Source organism: Hoplias malabaricus, chromosome 5 (genome assembly GCF_029633855.1).
Source record: "Hoplias malabaricus isolate fHopMal1 chromosome 5, fHopMal1.hap1, whole genome shotgun sequence".
Lineage (NCBI taxonomy): Eukaryota > Metazoa > Chordata > Actinopteri > Characiformes > Erythrinidae > Hoplias > Hoplias malabaricus.
In genome coordinates, this window is record NC_089804.1 from 51356139 (window position 1) to 51375503 (window position 19365).

Consider the following 19365-nt stretch of genomic DNA (forward strand, 5'->3'; position numbering starts at 1 on the left):
TGGTAAGTTTGAAGGACAAAAACGATGTGAAGTTTAACTTGTTTGTTTTATTCACTTTTTGAATTACCACACAAACTGATTGTTTCTCAAGTTGTTTCGTTTTGTAGCATTTTCAGTTTGTGTTTACTTTCATACAGTTAGGGATCTCCCATATTTAGAGTCAGTTCCATCTACAATAAAAAAAAAGTCAAAATTACCCACTTGTGGAGTAGGAACAGAGCAGTGTCTTCATCTCAGTTCATGCTTTTCAATGTTTGGAGGTCCCTTTATTGTCTAAAACCTCCAGATGCCTTTTCTCTGCCGGGAGCACAAGGAGAAAGCTTAGCTTACCAGACCGAGAGACTTTGTTTTTATGACCGCTTACAGACACTGGGAATGATTTCGCATGCGCAAAAAGGCTGGCGAGAAGCAAACAGTGAGTGAGGAAGCATCCTCAGAATTTTATAAAAAGTTTTTTGATTAAAACTCTGCATATTGCCTTTAAATGTGCAGCAATTTAGAAAAAACACTAAAATTATTCTTAAAAATAAAGGTGTTCTTTTGAAGTATTCCATTTTTTTGTTTTCCCTTTTGTTTTTTTTATACCTTTTTAGGTTTTTATGTTTCCCAGAATTGTTCCTCCAATCTAAGAAGCCCTCTTTTTTAAGAGGGTACAAAATAAATGTCCATTTTATCTAGACACATATATGTTTTTGTGCTATAGCCATAAATAAGTAAATGAACTAATGCATAAATAAATGCGCAGGTTTTAATAGTGATTCTGCATTTCTTTGAAAACTTTATATTCTTGCTTCCAAAACCTGAAGTTGTAAGAGGATGGGTTATTTGATGAGTTTTAGTGCTGAGTGTGAGAGGTGCCGTGTGACTGACAGGGGCTCGCCCCTTGGAGGTGCAGGTTTAAGGTGGGAACACATTACCATTGTTTGATTATGACTCACAGTTCTAATTACTGAATCAACCAAAACCTGTTTTGTGCATACTGTACTGTCAGAGAGCAGTTAGCAAACAGGAACTAGGGATTGACTCATTTCACAGAATTATGAACCATTACCTAAAATATGCATTTCCCCTTTTCAAAAGCTTCTTTTTTCTCAGTACTTTGTTTTTTTGTTGTTTTTTTTTATGGGTAAAGTTTTAGCTTGTGTTTTGGTCAGCAGCAGAACTCAACACTTCCTGTGCAGCGCTCGTATCACTCTGTCCACACTGTGTGTGTGACTTATGGCTAAAAATGGCTATATTTGGCTGTGTAGAATTATGCTAATATGGGAAATATGTTGAAAATGTCTGCGAGCACTTTGCATGCCACGACGGAAGAAACTGCCAGGCAAATAAGGGCTTTGTCTTATAAAGTATTCATTGCCACCTGGTAACGGCTGCCGTTTATCATTTCACCTGAAATTACAATGAAAACTGATACCTTATCAGAGGGACAGGGACAGAGAGAGAGAGGAGGGGAAGAGCACTGAAAGAGAGAGGGAGTGAATGAGGGAGGAAGAGAGAGAGAGAGAGAGAAAGAGGGAGGGATGTGTTCGGGGGATGGTTGGGGTGGCTTTTTTCCTCGTCATAATTTACAACCAACTGTTCCTGGATAAGGTTACTTAGTCCATGTGAGTACTCTTCAATATTGATGCCTCTCAGTCTGCAGTTAGAGTCTCACTTTCAGGAATGTGAGGGTGCTCAAATTGAGTCTTTTTATATATATATCAATATACGCATATTCAGTTCATTTATTAATATTAATGGTCATATTATTACTATTTACATATTTTTACAGGGTGTTTTATCCTGTTTTCTCAGGCATGTTTCCCAAGTGCCTCTCACTCCCTCACATTTTTTAATTTTATACTTTGCATTTTCATAAGCGCCTTTATTTACGTGGGAAGTTTATGGATAGTTATTAAACGTCACAGTGGATTGTATGAGCTTGCTGTTTCTGTGGATATAATGCTGCTAAAATTGCCTCGACCACGAGCGTCTGCCACGAGCCATCGGTTCTCTTAAATGAAAAACAAAATGAGTTCTATTTGCTTTGCTGAAATTCTAGAATATAAAATATGTAATGAGCCATGTAGATACATTTCAGAAGCGGCCGGTGGCTCCCTCCCTCCTTTTCTCATTTGCATGGAGAGGGGCCAAGCCCCGCCCCCAGACCAGCTGAAAGGCTCACGGATGGAAAGCCAGCCCACTAAGGGGAGGGGAGGGGAGGGGTAAAAAAAAAAAAGTCTGCTCCAGTTCCTGCTCTTCCGTAATTTCCTATCGCCAACTGCTTGGTGTGTCTCTGTGGTGTGTATGTGAATGAGAGAAAACCAGTGAGAGAGGGAGAGAGGGAGAGAGAGAGAGAGAGTAGGAGTGTGTGAGCGAGCAAGCAAAGGGGCCGCCTCTGTATTCTTTCACCTACCCCCCGTCAAACCATGAGGAGGAGGGGCCCGGGCTGAGCTGCCAATCAACTTCACTCGTGGCAGCCGGCATTATCTCGGCTGCGAAAACTATTGACAGATTACATGTCAAGGAGTTTAGCACATGATTGAGAGAAAAAAGGCTGTTTTTCTTTTTATTATTACCCCACTTATTTTAGTGCTTATTTCCCACAGGCCAGCTTACTTCTGATGATTTTCAGACAGAGTTACGTAATATTATGAAAGTTACATGCTTGAGAGGATTTAACTTCGACTATCCTGAATATGGTAAGTGCTCTCCTTTCTCCTAAGTGTCCGTGTCTGCGCTCCTGTGCAGTGTGTGTGTGTGTCTTTGTTTTAATGTGAAAAGGTGTGCCTTTTATCATTGTCTGTGAATGGGGAAGTTAGTCATGTTTTAACTACTCTGCCGTGAGCCGTGGGCTGTAGATGAACTACAGCTTTATTTATAGCCACCAGAGCCCAGAGCTGATGAGAGCATTACATACGAGCGATCAATGATCTTACTTTTATTCTGCTGCTTTTAAGCACAGAAGTGTGTTTCTGAACGCAGAAGCAACTTAAGCAGAAATACTTTCAGTTTAAACCTGGAAGTACCTATATTTATTTGTGTTTGTGAGCTGCTGTACGTCACTCAGAACTCCTGGCTCCTCATCGCCTCTTTCACATGCTTTTTTCCTCCTCATCCATCCATTTCTGAGCAAAAACAAAAATCCGGATCATTTTTTTTATTCACTCGTACGTTGATATGTCTTTACAGAGGCAGTGGATAGAGATAACACACAGGTATTTAGCAGCCGAGTGCTTAGCGTGGCCTAAGGGTTTGTTGCCAAGGGGACTGAGCAAACAAACTGTTGTGGGACCTTTGTTTTGACACATCTAAGGATACATGAACACATACAACAAGTGATCCCCCTCTTCTATTTATCCCATGTTTCCCTCTTTAGGGATATTTCGAAACATATGGAATGTCGCCGAGCCGTTGTCTGTAGCCTCTTTAATTACCCTCCTCTTTCCATCATGTTTTGGGACGTGTCAGTGCCTCTATAATTGCCATCAAAGTTTTTTCAAAGCTGCCCTTTGAACATTTTCTGTAGTTCGCATATTAATATTAATGTTGTGCAATTGTCGTACATATTTGTCTTATTACTCCACTCTCATACTGTGTTCAGAGAGTCATTACATTTCATTCAGTGTGTGTCACACAAGTGCGAGCGATGATCGTATTTGTTTCTGTTTGTTTAGTTATTTATAAAGAGACCTGTGGAGTTCTGTTTAATTTCTTCTCAACAGTTATTTAACATTTTCTAATAAATTCAACTTAGATTTTAAAATAAAATAGAAGACTGAAGATAACAGCTGTAGTTATGTAGTTATTACTACAAGTGAAGTGTGTATTGTACACATTTATTTGGACATGTCAAAACAGCTGGTAACGGAGTTGTTAAGTATCAGAAAGGCTTTTTAGAGCTGCAGGTGATTTCTTCTGCTATTCTTAACTTCTTTTTTAAATGTGTTCTGTAAATGAATGCTGTTTGTTATAAAAACAAAAAAAAAGAAGTGAGTAAAGAAGAAAATGAAACTTCATGGCAGCTCTCACACAAATAGAGCCCAATGCATTCCGGGAATAATATCCAATTCATATTCAATCCTTTCAAAATCCCTTTTTCTTCATACTTACTCTATGTGGCTTTTATGTCTCTATTTGAGACTGAATAGGTGTGGAGTCACACCCAGGCTTTTAAAATGTACCATTTAGTTCTGTGCACTGTGTTCTGACTGGAGTTTTTTTTTAACTCTTTATTCAGAAGCCTAGCTTTTTTATTTTTTTTTCTTTATCACCGAGAGCTCAGTTTTTAAAATCCTTGTCCGCCCTGAGCACCTTTACCGCTCGGCCGCAAAATAGGATGAAATGAGGAGGAAAAACAAGCCAAGGTCTGCAGCCCTCTGTAACCTTTATCACAATTTAGCAACAACCGAATCAATTTGATGTCTTAAGCAATAAAAAGGCTGTTGCTGTCCTAATTCTCCGGCTCCTCGCCTGACAGTAAATTTACATTTTTTAATTAAACTAGCTGGAATTTTTATGAGGGGGCTGGGCTATGCTAATAGGAATGTTGTGTACTGCAGATTAACAGAGTTTTGAAATAAATTTAGCAGGAGGACACTGAGAGGGAGCAGGGGGCTGTGAGGCATCTTCTTTAACCCCTTTTATGCCAAATTCTCCTGAGGGACCCTCTGCTGGTCAGATTGTTGTGTCAGGACACAGAGTATTTTAGCAGAGAGGTGACCAGGGTTGCCATGTCAACACATGCTATTTAAATTCTCATATATAATTAATAAAAAAAGTCCGAATGACTTGAAGAGAGGGTTTTTGTTTTTTATTATTTTATTTTTTCTAGTTTATTAGGTGAGATATGCTCCAATTAAAGTATCTAAAATCTTAGATATATTTGAAGTTTTATAATAATTATATATGCACACTTTAACTTTTTAAATAAGGAATATATGAGATATTATTTAATATTGGTATTTTATTTTAATATGTTGTGTGCTAAATTTTCGTTCATTGTTTTATTTACACTGACTTCCAATTTTAGAATATTTACAAGTTCTGATATTTATCAGGTGTTAAAGGATTTTGGATTTATTCATTATATTTCCAGTCTTTCATCTAGTGCTGGGCACTGCGTTTCTGTGTTAGTACAGTTTTAAAGGATCTGTACTGAGTCTGTTTTGTGGTGTGTTGGGAGGGGGGGAAAAAAACACGCTGGAAAAGAGCGACAGACAATTGAGTCGTGCCTGAGCCGGTACATGTGCCTTGTGATAGGACACAGACTACCCAACATCATAATTAACTTAGTCCTCTAATACCCCAACTCTTATCCCTGGCCCTTTACCAGCCCAGGCCAGATAAACAAATTTTATCTGCTAGAGGAAAAAAAAAGGATCTGAACTCCTGTGGTGCGGACAAAGGCAGCATGACAAAGAGTAATAGAGTTTAAATGCAACAATATATATTTTTTCTTCTCTTCTTTCCATTTTTCTTCGGTTTCCTTCCCCTCCTCTCTTCTCCTCTTCTTTCCTTTTCTCCTCTTCTCCTCTCCTGTGCACTCATGCAGGCACCCGACCCTAATTAAAAGCTCAAAGCCTTTCCGTCACCAATACACAGTAATAGCCTAATTAATACTGCGAGAGGAAGTCCTCGCGAATAATAAACAGGTCGCACCTTAAGGCCCTCAAAGTGTTTACTGGAAATACAGTTATTGTAGGTATTCTTAATATCACTTAGTAATTCTCCTTCTTCTTCTTCTTCTACTAATCACTGTCACTCTTGTTATTAAGCTGCAGTGTAGTAACTCATTTGTAAGTGCAGATGATCGGGTTCTTATAAGGATTCTCTGTGTGTATGAGTTGCCATTTTGTGGGTGTATGTTTCCTGGTAGTGGGGAAATGCAGAGCTGCACCTACAGATCAGGTGAGTTCCTGAGTTCATGTGATTTTTTTCTGTAAAGACTAATGCCAGGAAATAAAGTCATATAAGATGCTCCTGTGCCACAGCGTTAAATTGCGGTGAATAAGTTTGTTCCTCGCACCGTTTCTGTGGTTCCATGCTGTAGCATCACATGGACGGACCATGGATGGTCTGTTGGAAAAGTGGAAAAGTTCTGCCTAAAGACGCCGCTCTTTGGAAAGGGCTCAAAGAAAGGCTCTGTTGCACGTTTATGATCTTCGACATGAAATTCTAATTTCATGCAAAGTGGGAGAGAGGAATAATCTGCTGGCGCTGATACGGCCTATAAGAGAGAAAAGAGGAATATGAAGAAGCAATTAGCACAGTGTAAAATACTTTAGTCCATTTGTCTGAAAGCATGAGCTCTGCTGGCCTAGAATGAAATTTGCATGCTTGGCTTATCGACGCACACTTATTAGGCCGTCTGAAAGGAAGATTAAGCCAGCACAAAATGTGGCGTCTAATCCTTTTAAATGTGGCAGGGGTCTTTAAGGTGGGAACGACCCTGCGGGCAGGTTGCAGGCAGGATGGGTTCAGCCATAAAGAAGGACGCTCCGGACCCCTCTGCTGTTCAGTCAGCCCAGCACTGCTCTAGAACGCCTCCGACACGCGTTCTCCATGCCGCTGTAGTTCTGAGTTATTTTCACTAGCACAGTTTGTGGGTGGAGTCTGCACAAATTGGGAGGAGCTTGCAATGGCTGTTTCCAATCGAATAAGTAGAGGTGGTATTTATTACACAATTTAGGATTTTTAAATATTTTCTGTATGAAGTTTTCTATATTATAATTTAGCATATAATACAGGAATATTTTTCATCTTAAAACATGGCGACAAGACTTTCTGATTAAAATGATTCAGTTGGCTTTACTGCAGCTTCTTTTATCCTCTTCTTTCAAAACCTGTGTTCATGGTTTTTATTGCCTTTTGCCACTTGCTTATGTAGTACTTTACTTTAGCTCTGAAGCATTCCCATCTCACTAGCCTTGCTACTCCCTGTAGGTGACTTTCTGTGCAGGTTAACTGCTTAGCAGCTGGCTGTTAGAGCCAGTGATTGATAGACTGATAGTTTATCTGCGTGCCGGAAGTCCTCAGCTCCTTATCTCTGACCAAACGCAAGGGGGGTCACGGTGGGTGGGCTGAGGACCAGCATGAAAGCCTGTGTATTGTGGCGGTCATGGAGAACACACTGTATCTCGGGTGTGCTGCAGATGTGCTGTCTATCAGCAGGAAATTTGTCAAGCTTGAATTTGTGCTAATAGATCATGTAAGGACACCCACTTTCCAGCTTGGTTTTGTGTCTGATAGAAAATGCCCACTCACTGAATGCCTTGCTAAATGCCTCTTGCTTTTTTTCCCCCTCCATTGATAAGTAAAAGAAGCACACGGCTGTGTGTTCCCTGTCACCTTCATCCTGGGAGAGAGCATGTTTGCTCTGGAGAGGCACCAGGCCGATATCCCGTCCTGTCTGGTAATTGACTGCAAACAGGGGCGCCTGCGTCTGAAACCCTCCCCTGCCGCGGGTCCCCGTGCTCTGTGTGTTTTTTCCTGTGACATTCTATTCACTTGGGTCAGTAGCAGGCAGCGGCAGCAATAATTACTGTCTGTACATGATAAATCTGAAGCCCAGCTGTTCAATTCTGTCACAGCCTACACACTGCTGGAGCAGGGTTGGGAAAGGGTTGGGGGGGGCGGTGGGGGTGGTGTTGGGGTGGGTTTTAGACGCTCAGGAGTTTGCTGTTTGCCTGAATTTTTTTAAACTCTGTAACTTGATAGGATTACATGGTTCTAGGGCCCACACCTGTTAAGAGGCTGTTAACAGAACAGTTGGCAGTCTCATGGTTGGAGCTTAGTGCTTTTTTTTTTTTTTGCCCCCACTCTGTGCTTCTTTGGGGATTTCTCTCCCCATGAGCTTTGGGGGCTTTTCTTTATCCTCTTGGCCAAGGCAAGGTGTCACCTCGTCCTGCTGTGTGTGAGCATGTGTAAGTGAGGATACATTGGTTGGAGTCACTTGCTGCCCTTAGATTAAGATGTTAAGGGTGAAAAGAAGTTTCTAAGCAATATGGTTTTTCTTTTGTGAAATTGTCACTTTTTTGTTGTATAATTACAAGGGGAGGTACAAATAAACCACTTTTCTTTCTCGAAATCAAGCCCTTCAGAAAAAATATTGCATTGACTGCTGTGTTTTTTTTTTGTGGCAACGAGATTTCCTATAATCTTCTGGTATTCTTTAAAACTGGACATTATACGGTTATTCAGTTGTTTATTGCTCAATTGTGGTCTGTACAATTGAAAAATATGACCGTCTGTGCAATTATATTCCCAGTTTGACATTAATAATATCTTTTTTTAGTGCCTTGGAGCTCTAAACAGGTCAGCCAGCGATAAGGCCTGGTTCGCTGTTTGTGAGAATGACACACGGCTGTTGGCTCCTTAAATTTCTGTTACTTGAATTCTAAAAAAAGAAGAGCTTTGATACTCAGGCAGGGAAAAAAAAAACGTTTTGGGGCTCTCACAGGTTTTTCCATTCTCAGGCGGGCAGCTGGGGGGTTCTTGTGAAATGAGTCAAACACAATGTCAACTCTCTGGCAAACAAGCAACCTGACACCAGGCCTGGGTGCTATTATTTGTGCAATTTTATGTCCATCTATTCATATGCAGTGAGTAATGAATTAAAGGGCATACAGGAGCTGCTGAAGCCAGCCTTGCGTCCCGACATGATTTAGATATTTTCCACAACTGCTCAGAACACGACAAATGCCACGTTATGGCTCGCAGACCGTACAAGTAGAATGCGAATCGCTGTTTAATTTCCAGCCTGTGTTTAACAACTTTTACCGCAAAAGGCAGCAAATCTCACCGGGACATGGAGGGATCGCTGAAAACACTTAGAAGAAAGATATAAAATGCTAATTTGCTTGTTTCTTTTTTGCCTCTAATGCTCCAAGACCATTTTTTTGGTGTGTCTCAGCCAGTCACTTTCTGCAGGGCTCTCAACACCTGTCCTGCCTCTTCTCTCTTCTGCTGGGATTTTCTATATTTGGCTGTAAGTTGGGTTCATCATTTGCTGTGAAAGGGCACCGATTCTCATTGGAGGCACGGATACAAAGAGAAAGAGTAAAAAAAAGAAATGAGTACGACAGAAAGAAAGTGAGAGAGAGAGAGAGAGAGAGACATCTGCCACATGTTGATTTTTGTTTTAATCTCTCAAAAATATTTTCAGTAAAAGTCAATTCCATTACCCGACTGAACAGACTCTGTGATGAAACACTCTGCAATACACGATTAAAAAAAATAAAAAACTAGATCAAGCTGGTAAAACTGACATTATATATTATCTGTAATTACACAACATGTCTTTGTAACCACACATTTCTGCAAGCAACAGTAATCTTATCTGAGAGGAGGAGGAGGAGGAGGAGGAGGGAAGAAATGTTTAATAATCATAATTCAGGCAGTTTTGATGGTCCTGATAAGTAATCTGGGCAAGGCGATAAATAAAGAAACAGAATGACTTTAAAACAATTCCCCTCCCTGCTGAGTGGAGATTGTTCAGAAAGTGTCGTGTCCATAGGAAACCCTACCTCAGCTGCTCTATGGAGGGAAATAAGCAGGCCAGGTTTTAATTGTTTGGGAAGTATTGGAAGCCCCTCTTCACCCGGCCGTGCGCTCCCCTCTCCCCGGCTTCATTTCAGCCGCACTCCTCGTCGGCTGCTGGAAAACGGCGTTAATTTTTTTATTACCTGTTTGACTCTCTGGCCTTATTACTGTAGCCCCTTAATGTTCTCCGTAACCGTGGAAACCGGATGAATAAATGTCCGCAAAAAGAAAATGAGATGATTAAACAGGTCACCCTTGCAAAACAAATTCGCTCGGCCGAGTGCAATTTGTGTGCCGTGTGCCTGTCTCGACAGTTTGCTAACAAGCAGATTGTTTGTGAGGTTGAGGGAAAGGGAGAAAGCAAAGGAGAGGGATAAAACCAACACTACTGAGCACTTCGTTCCGTTCAGGGAAAGTAGATGCAAATATTTAAGCATGTTGCGTGACACATAAACACCACCTGCCTTTCTTTAGTAGCCATTTATATCATTTTCTGGTGAATTGAATGTTCTCTGCCCGTATGATCGTTTTTATTTTCCCCTCTGAACCCTCCTTTTCTGCATTATCTCTGTGGCTGCAGAAGGAATTCTGGTTATGTGTTTAATTTCTGTAAATATGTACATTAGGGCTCAGGCACACACATTACAAATCTTTTCCTAATTGAATGTATGGCTCATACTGGAGTCATAGACTATACATACGACAAAGTGCAGTATGTGGTTAGTGGTCAGTGAACGGCCATATAGGATTAATGTGCTGTTACTGCGATGTGCCCTTAGAGCCGTGCTCAACAGGAACCCCGTCGCTCCTGTCGATCTCAGTGTGATCTTCTCTGGGGAAGTTTGGCAGATTTTCCTTCGTCTCCTCCCTCTTTCCCAGCCTGGGCTTCGTTTGACCCCTTTTGTGCATATTTAACATACTCGGCCTCAGCCCAGCTAGATTGTTTGGTTGCTCTCATCCTTGTAAATAAGAGGCTTGGCTGCGCAGATTTAGACATGGGGTGAAGACACGGAATTAAAGCCATGTCTGTGTGTGCACAGAGACCACTAATCACCAATGGCGGCCATGCCATGGGGATGTTGTTTATGGAAGTACGCCACTCAAGGGTGTTGGCTGTTTACTCTGAAGCACCACTTTCTATCATTCTCCCAAAAAAAAAAAAAAAAAGAATGGAAATGAAAAAAGAAAAAGAAACAGCCCCCAATCTTCTCAGTTTTATTTCTTGTTCCGGTGAGAGAGCCGCCCGGGCCTGAGAGAGCGCCGGTGCCCCGTTGCTGGGGGTGTCTATGGCACAAACTGAAAAGCACTTGTGCATTATTGATGTTTTAATTTGTGCAAATGCCCGAGTCTTTGTTAAGTGATTATAAGCGCAGTAGAGATAGGAGGCAGGCACTTTGGGCTCAGAAACAGGAGCTGTTGGCCTGGTCAGCAGCCGGCCCAGCCCAGGGCGCCCTGGCACCATCGAGCTCAGGGCTCAAAGATGGAAAAATATCAACGTGTCAGAGATAAAAAAGAAAGGGAAAAAAAAGCTAGTTGATCTTTTGTCCTTAGTTTTTTCTTCTCTCAGCTACACCTCTCCCATTTATGGTGGAGTTTTATAGGCCTTTTACATCCCTTATCAAAAATTATTTGATGTAAATATAATAGAACTGACCTGAAAAGCCCCATAAGCAAATAATGCGTGTGTCACGCCAGCAGCTGACCTTGGGAAAGAATGCTAAGTTATAATGCCTCCTGCTAGAACAACAAACCCATAAAACAATAGTTGGGAAAGTGAGCTGGTTTAGGTAAATAAGAGAGAAGCACTGTATTTTTGCCTTGATTAACAAGACCAATCATAAACTTTTCCATGACGTGCTGCTTTTGCTGTTGTATGACATTTATACTTTACACAAAAGTCAAATACTGTGTATAATTATGCTAGGACATATATGTTTTAAATATATATTTCTCATGCTTCTATAGTGTTTGTACAACTATAATGTATTTTTAGTGATTGTTTTTTAGCTTCTTGATTTTCCTAAGAATAAAGCAAGCTTTATTTGTACTTCTTTCATTTAGACTGGCGTATGTAAATGACCTTTTAACTCAATGATTTAAATCAAAACAACCCAGATTCTTTACAACCTGTAGCATAATGGACATATATATCTTTTTACACAATAAGAGTCTTTAAATTTAAGTTAATATGAGTATATAATAAGTATTTGCAAAAGTAAGTTCAGAGATATTTGAAGTATTCAGAGTCTGAATGCTCTGCTCACACCTGTTTGCCCCACAGCTGCTCATACAATGAATTAATCTGAATGTTTCTGTGCAACTGACTGACCAGCACCGTGCCAGCAATAGAACCAAGCACAGATGTGGATCACCCTCTATGCTGAGCAGCCAGTCTCTGACCCCTCGCTCTGACTCTCGTACAGTGTGTGTGTCTGTGTGTGTGTGTGTGTGCTGGAGTCTCCCTCATAGCGGTTCTGCTGGCAGCTCACTGAAACACACACTGCCTACTTCCCTCCTGCATTTACAGCTTTATTAGTCTGTCTCATGAAGGCTTAGTAGGGAAATACAGTGAAAAAAGAAAAGGCACGCATTGCTTTGATGATCTGATGTCATTTGTGGGCTCCACAAATGCCTCCTTCATTGTGTGCAGTAAGAGAAAGAGAGAAAGGGATAGAGAGGGAAAAAAAAATGGATGTGGGCTCTGAAATGTAGGATTTCAATTAGGTGCGTAATCTGAACCTGCCTGCTTTGATCGAGCCATTTTCTGAATAAGAATACAGCAGCACTTGTAAAACATTAATTACGCAGAGATTTTTTTTTTTAAAGGAACCCAAGTAAAGTGTGCTTTATTTGGAGCTCATTGAAGACAGAAAGAAATCTACCTCGTACTAAATGGCTTTTGAACCCACCACAATGAGGATGAAAAGAATCTTTCAGAGCAAGTACTGTAATAGAAGTGTATGATATTTGAAAGAGAAGTAAAAAAATCTCCCCACTTGCATGTGTGTGTGTGTGTGTGTGTGTGCCTAACCTTAGCAAGTCTGTGTTTTAATGCGTTTCTCTGTGACAGATGACATTTAGGCTGTGTATTGGATCACATTTCTGACATTATCTCTTATTTCACCAAAGCTGGGATTTATTAATAATTCATGCAGATGTGATGCTGCTTAGAGAGAAAAGCTACATTTACAGAAAGATTCTCTCTAATTATTCACATATTGCCGTGTGTGGTTTAGCATGCATCTGCATTCATCTACTGTTTACGTACATTTTGTGCAAATCTCTCTCTGCATGTCTGCTTTGTTGGACAGAATTAGCCGGTCTAGAGGAGCACATCTGAGGGGGCTGTATCTGAAGGATGTGTAATATTGTAGCACATGCAGTGTACGTATGAAAGTGAGTATGAACATGTGCGTGCATAGACTTGTAGTGGAAATTTGATGCACTTCTGGTAAACAGGGCTGTGTATATTCTCAGACTGAAATGTATACTGTATCTGCTGCACATGTTGATCCTCTGAAGGTTTTGTCGGTTTGCTCCTCTGCCACTGGAACCTTCTGTAGCAGGACAGCGGTGTTTTTCCCGTGAGCCCCTCCTGAACCCTCTGGCAGCCGGCTGCAGGCAGTTACGTGCTGTGATTATGGATTCAGCAAGATTTTTAATCGCTTTTTGCTGTATTTTGCAATCAGTAGAAGGTTTTCTGAGGTGAAAATTCTGACGCATTCTAGTAATTAGAGACTAAAGTACACATGCAAGTTTTATGATGTGCATATTTCTCAGAGAGGAAGAAAGGGCAAGAGAGAGAGAGAGAATAAACACTCCCTGCATGTTTGGTCAAATGTTTTCACATGTAATGTTTCCCCTGCATGTCTCTGAATCCTCTCTGTGTCCATGATGAGCAGTCATACAGGAGATGCATTAAAAGTGCCATAACTCGCACACCCAGCCAGGCTAAAATCAATTGGAATGGATAGTTAAGCTGGCGCTAAAAATCAATGAGCAATTCATGTCCTTGATCACACTGTGTCATCTCTCTCTCAATGTAAGAGCTGGGAGGCCGGCAGAGCATGACCATCCCCTCCTCTCTACATATTACACTCATTTGTGTTTGAACGGTGAATATATAGATGTGTTCGGAAGATCGGAAGCCAGGCGCTTTTTTTTTATAGTTTTTTTTTTTTATTTATTTAATTTTTTTAGGTGTATTCCTAAGCCAATATCAGGATGCATAGCCCGGAGTGATGTTCTTGTAAAATGCCGGCAAGCTGTCTGGGATCAGTGGAGTCTCTGCCACATATGGAGCAGCAGAAATCTTATCTGGCCGATCTGGGCTGGACTGGATGAGTTAATATCTCAATCAAACCCTTAAAAATAGCTGAGGGTCAAATTTCAATGATCGGTGTCTTTTCAGCCTCTCAAAATGTTGCAATCAATTTGGACGGCATTCCAGGCCAGCGGCCGTGTCCACGTGGGGGCTGATTTGGGGGGAGGGGTTGGGGGGTAAACGGGTGGGTGCAGGGATGTGGCCTTACAGACTAGAGAATGAAAATTCAGTGTTTCAAAATAGTAATTTTGTCCTTATTAATGCCATTAGTGTAACAGTCAGCATGGATCAAATCAGCGGCTGACCGAAGTAACTCCCCTGTCTCTGCACGATGACGGGATGGTGTCGGGAATGATTTGGGCGTTCTCTGTTGACGAGTGAGGTTCCAACTGCCATTCTCTCCAGTCTTCACTAAATGATGCCTGTGGACTTTCTTCTCTCTACTACCCCTCCCTCACATAGCCACGCATTCGTATTTTTCTATTTCTCGTTTTTCACTCGCAATCTTGTGTTTTGGTTTGACACTGCCTTTACACCACCTTCTTGTCACTATATTTATTATAAATCAGCGTGCCCTGTCGTTTGTCTGTAGACGTGTTGATCGAATCCTTATTTTCTGACTAAGCCAAGCGGGGAAAACCCTTACATGAAACAGCAACATCACACATGCGTCTATGGCGTATATATTTAGAATGAAACGTGTCCTCAGTATTTTTCCACTCATCTCCGTCTCTAAGCAATTACCTTGAAATGATTTCATCTGGATTATTCTCTTCAATTCGGGGCTGAGTGCCCACAAAATAAAACATAAATTATTCCAGCTGCAAATCTGAGCCGCAAAATAATATCATTTGCCGTATCAATATTGTGATCTGTGTGCTAGCACGGGAGCGAAATGAAGGGACAAGAATGGACACAGTCATCCACGACACAGTTAATAATGCAAGGCTGCTATTGGACACCGCTGTGATAAAAGATGACAACAAATGACATTTGTGAGCCTCAGCCTCGGTGGAATCGATGTGTGTTAACAGGGCGGTGCTGGCAGAGTGGTCTCAAAAGGCATGAGGGAAGTTTGAACCCAAAAGGCGGACAGTTCCACTCCCGAGCTTCTGAACACATTTGGTACCACTTATTTCCCTTTGCTTTTGGGGCTCGTAATTTGTTCAACATTTGCATAGCCTTTCAAAGAGCAGTTGTTTGGCACAACAGGTGCGACTCTTGGGCCTTTTTCTGTGCAGTGGTGTTATAAAGGGCACTCTGTCATAGGGTAAATGCTTCAGATTTAGTGTAAGGGCCTTCACACCAGTTGTCTGATGAGATAGAAAAAGTGTGTGTGAGAGAAAGCAGCACATGGCCTGTCGGATCCGCGAGGGGACATGTCCCCAGGCTGCGCGGACCTACTAAACGAGTGGGGTTTTTTTTTGCAACGCTGAGACCAAACATTTGTTAAAGTATAGATTTGTTTCATCTGCCTCCATTAAAGCTGAGAAAGTGTATTACTTTTCATACAACATCAAAAATACATTTGTCCTTCATTTCCAGAAAAGCCTGTATGGATATTTCAAGCACATGCCTGGGCTGTGTAACGCCAGTTGCTTATTCCTGTATGTGTCCTCCACCAAGGCCAGGCAATGCACTGCTTAGAAGTGAATATTCATACACTGTCAACTTGTCACACATATAAATAATTTATGAAATCTACCCAATAAACTTGTTGGATTTGTGTCCTGGAGAGGCCAGTGTCCAATTGTAGTGTTCAGCATTTGTTGTGCTAGAATACACCTCCGACTAGCTTCATATTGGTGGCTTCACCAATGTATCTCTCTCTCTCTCTCTCTCTCTCTCTCTCTCTCTATCGCTCTCTAACTCGCTCTCTCTCACTCCCTCTCTCTCTCTGTCGCTCTCTAACTCGCTCTAACTTGCTCTCTCTCACTCCCTCCCTCTCTCTCTCTCTCTCTCTCTCTCTCTGTCTCCCTCTCTCTCTCTCTATCGCTCTAACTTGCTCTCTCTCTCACTCCCTCTCTCTCTCTCTCTCTCTCTCTCTCTCTCTCTCTCTCTATCTCCCTGTTTCCCTCTCTCTCGCTCTCTAACTCGTTCTCTCACTCCCTCTCTCTCTCTCTCTCTTGCTCTCTCTCTCTCCTCTCTCTCTCTCTAACTCTCTCTCTCTCTCTCTCTCCCTCGCTCTCTCTCAATCCATCTGCATCATGTCGATCTGTCAGGCTGCCAGTGTCTGTTCCAATTAGATTCCACTTAATACACGTAACCTCGATTAACACGCAATCAAGCTCAGATAAATCACGTCCTTTAAGTCTCCCCCCTCCGCCTCGCCACTGTTCCTCTGCATCATCCTGTTTTCTCCACCAGCGCATTTTGTCATCGAGTTTAAGATCGTTCACAGCTCGTCTGATTTAAGCCGGCCGCCAAGACCGCTTTGAATTCCGTGTGCTTCCAAAGAACATGCTGAAAAATGCTCTTATCTCTTCATTTCCAGCATATTTTAATTGTTCTTTCTAGAATTTCACTTAGTGACCAAGTTAGTGCTCGCAATAATACAATCATTAACACAAATATAATCAAACTTGTTAGTAGTTTGAAAGTGAATAATTTACATTAATTGCTAATTGGCGCCTGTGTTGATTCAGGAAACGGTGAAACCAAAAATACAAAACTTAAAAAAATAAAACACAGGCAACAACAACCACAAGGCAGGAAAAGGGCCTACACAGCGCTCTGGGGTGCTGTTTTATTAATCGTGGCAAAAAGTGCTAACACTGACATGTTTAACAGATTAGAGTTTTAATAACAGGCCGGGTTAAAGTGCTGGCGTATCCGTGAAGATATCCTGTCAGACGTGAGCGCCCCCCCCCCCTCCTCCAGATCGCAGTGCCTCCTCAGCCATGATAAACACAGCCTCCTCCTGAGGGGCACGGTGGAGGATTAGGGCTTCACCTCTTCATCAGATACTGCTGGAGTACTCCTCATTATTAACCCACGCTCTCTCCACAAAGCTCTCCAGCCTCCAGCCCGAGAGCCACAGCGTCACTCCTCAGTGCAGTGACACCACATTCCTATTTCCATGGCATATTTTATTGTGTCACTGTTAAAAAAGACAAAGAAATCGTACATCTTCATAAAGCTACATTTTTAAAAGAGAAATGCTCTTAGCACATGATAATGTGGCTTTTTCATTACTTTCAGTACGTTTTGGGGGTTTTTTTGTTTTGTTTGTTTCACAGATCCTGAAATGGTCACATAATGTAAAGTCACAGCTGTCATTGAATTAAGAGAATAAAGGAAAACCAAATAATAGTGAAACAAAGATGTCTTTTGACTGCAGTAACATGTGGAATGCTGCCTGTAGCTAGAAGCCAGTAGGGAGAGTAAGATAAGAGGCAGTAAGTAAGATGGAGTCTCTTGTTTGTGAGTCTGTAACACTTGTTGATGTTGGTGTATAAAAATAGACGTTTTTTTTAATCTTCAGTTATAATTTGGTATTAATCCATACTTAAAGTGTACTGTCTGAGGTCTGACTGCTGTTATTTTTTCGCGATAGATTTATTGGACAGGACTTTGCTGAGGTGTTGCAGTGGCCATTAAGTATTTGTGTTTCTGTGGGTTTAAGTGGGCACCAACTGGCAGTCAGCAGTGTGTAAATAGAGCTTGGATTTAAAATAAATTAAGCTACGAGAAAGGCTCAGGTTGATCCTTTTCTTATCTCCAGTGCTGAGTTGTCAGCTCCAAACCTTTTATGGGACTTTGGTAAAGCCCATGTGGACGAGTGCTGAGACAAGAGCGGAGATTGACCGATCCTGCCCTGTAAAAATAGCTGTGTGCACTTGTTCCTTATAAAACTGAACATAATGACTCTCACCACTGTGAGGTGTGTTTTGTTGGTCCAGTGGGGCACTCATTCTGTATACTTCAGTAATACTTAAAAATGTGATTTTGTGGGGAGCGAAAACCCCCCAAAACATTTATCACACGCTCCAGTGTGTTTCTGTCCTGTCACAGCTCTTCGAGTGGAGCTCTGTGGCTTTAAAAGTACAGTTTTTTGTCTAAATACACAAACAATCTCTTTTTCTGTTGCCAGAGAAAAATCAGCGCATAACGCTGATGAGTTTTAGCAGCTTCAGCCAGGCGATGGGCGAATATAATAAGTGTTTTCGCAGACGTCACCAATGATTATCTCATCTTGGCATTTTGGGTGAATGTGGTGGATTTAGAGGCTCGGCTTCTATTGTGCTGACATCACTCTTTAACAAGCAGAATTAAATCACGGCTAAAATCATTTGAAACTCTCCCAGAGTCTGTCCTGAATGCCCAAACAAAGAGCGTGTGGGAAATGCTTTAACACTGGACGAAGTGTGTGTGTGTGTGTGTGTTTTGTGTTAGCATACAGTACAGAATGAGAGAATTGGGGCAAATTCATTCTCTCATTGAATAATTGGATGGGGGGAAAACACTATTTATCTTTTTTTGTGCAGTCAGAGGAACAATAGCATGGCAGTTGTTAAACGCAATGTTTATTTGTCTCTCCTTTCTAGACTTGCTCCACTGAACAGCATCAGTTTTCCATCTAATGAATGTTACTTTGTATTATTTCCCCCAATATTAAACAGTTATAAATAATGGAGAGACTTATTATATACACAGATTTCCATCACATGCAGTGCACCATTTTGCAACAATATTTCTTCACAATAGTTTTTGTTGCTTTTGTCTATAAGCTGTATTTCTGTTTAACTTTAATTATTTCTGTCAGAACAAGAAAAATAAACGTTTTCACTGCTGCAACGTACCTAGTGCACAGAACAATACCGAAGATAAAGACTGAACACTAAGTGATGGACAGTTGATGTAGCACTGAACAGTATCACACAGTACACAGAGACATAGTGAACAAACGGTACAACCGTGCTAATACAGAGGGCTAATACATTGTTGATTATTTTTACAGCATAACAGATAAATATCTCATAATTAGTGGAATCATTGTATGTACATGAATTTCAGTATTTTGTGATATTTGGTGATTTCCCTTTGCGCTTTAATGACCACAATCGTTCAACTGTTGTGGACGTCACCAGTTTGTGCAAAAGTTTGACTCAGAAAAATTTCTGACCTTTTTGTAGAAAGGCCTTAACACAGTCAACAATTTGTATACGTATGAATTGAGTCTCTGTAACAATGCAGGCACTTGAGGATTTCACCTTCCCTTTATTAGTCATAGCTGTTCTTCTTAGTAAACTTTTAAACATGTTGTTTATTTCTGGTTTTAATTGAAAAAGTCCCGGATTTTCAGCGGGATTTCAGACTTTTGGACTGTGCTCTTTTTACAGTAGAACTGCTACTAAACTAACTCTGCTTAAATACTGAATCTTAATCTGAATATTGAAAGTGTAGCCTGCGCTGTGTGAGAATGAGTCGGGAGTTTGCGGTCTTAAACAGTGGAGCATAGTAAATAAAACACCATGGGAATATTTAAGAGATACTAGTCCATAAATGTAATCGTA

The 19365-nt window shown here is 41.2% G+C and overlaps 1 protein-coding gene across 5 annotated transcripts in view; it reads left to right on the forward strand.

Moving 5' to 3' along the window:
- Positions 1–19365, forward strand: part of casz1 (castor zinc finger 1) — a 224625-nt gene that overhangs the window by 137360 nt on the left and 67900 nt on the right. For 2 of the 5 annotated variants that reach the window (XM_066671953.1, XM_066671957.1), the window contains exon 1: positions 2615–2684. The exons of the other annotated variants lie outside the window; for them this stretch is intronic. In XM_066671953.1, coding sequence (XP_066528050.1) covers positions 2636–2684 — 49 coding nt within the window. In that variant the 5' untranslated portion in view covers positions 2615–2635. Of the gene's footprint in view, positions 1–2614; positions 2685–19365 lie in introns of those variants that run through there. 5 annotated transcript variants of the gene reach the window in all.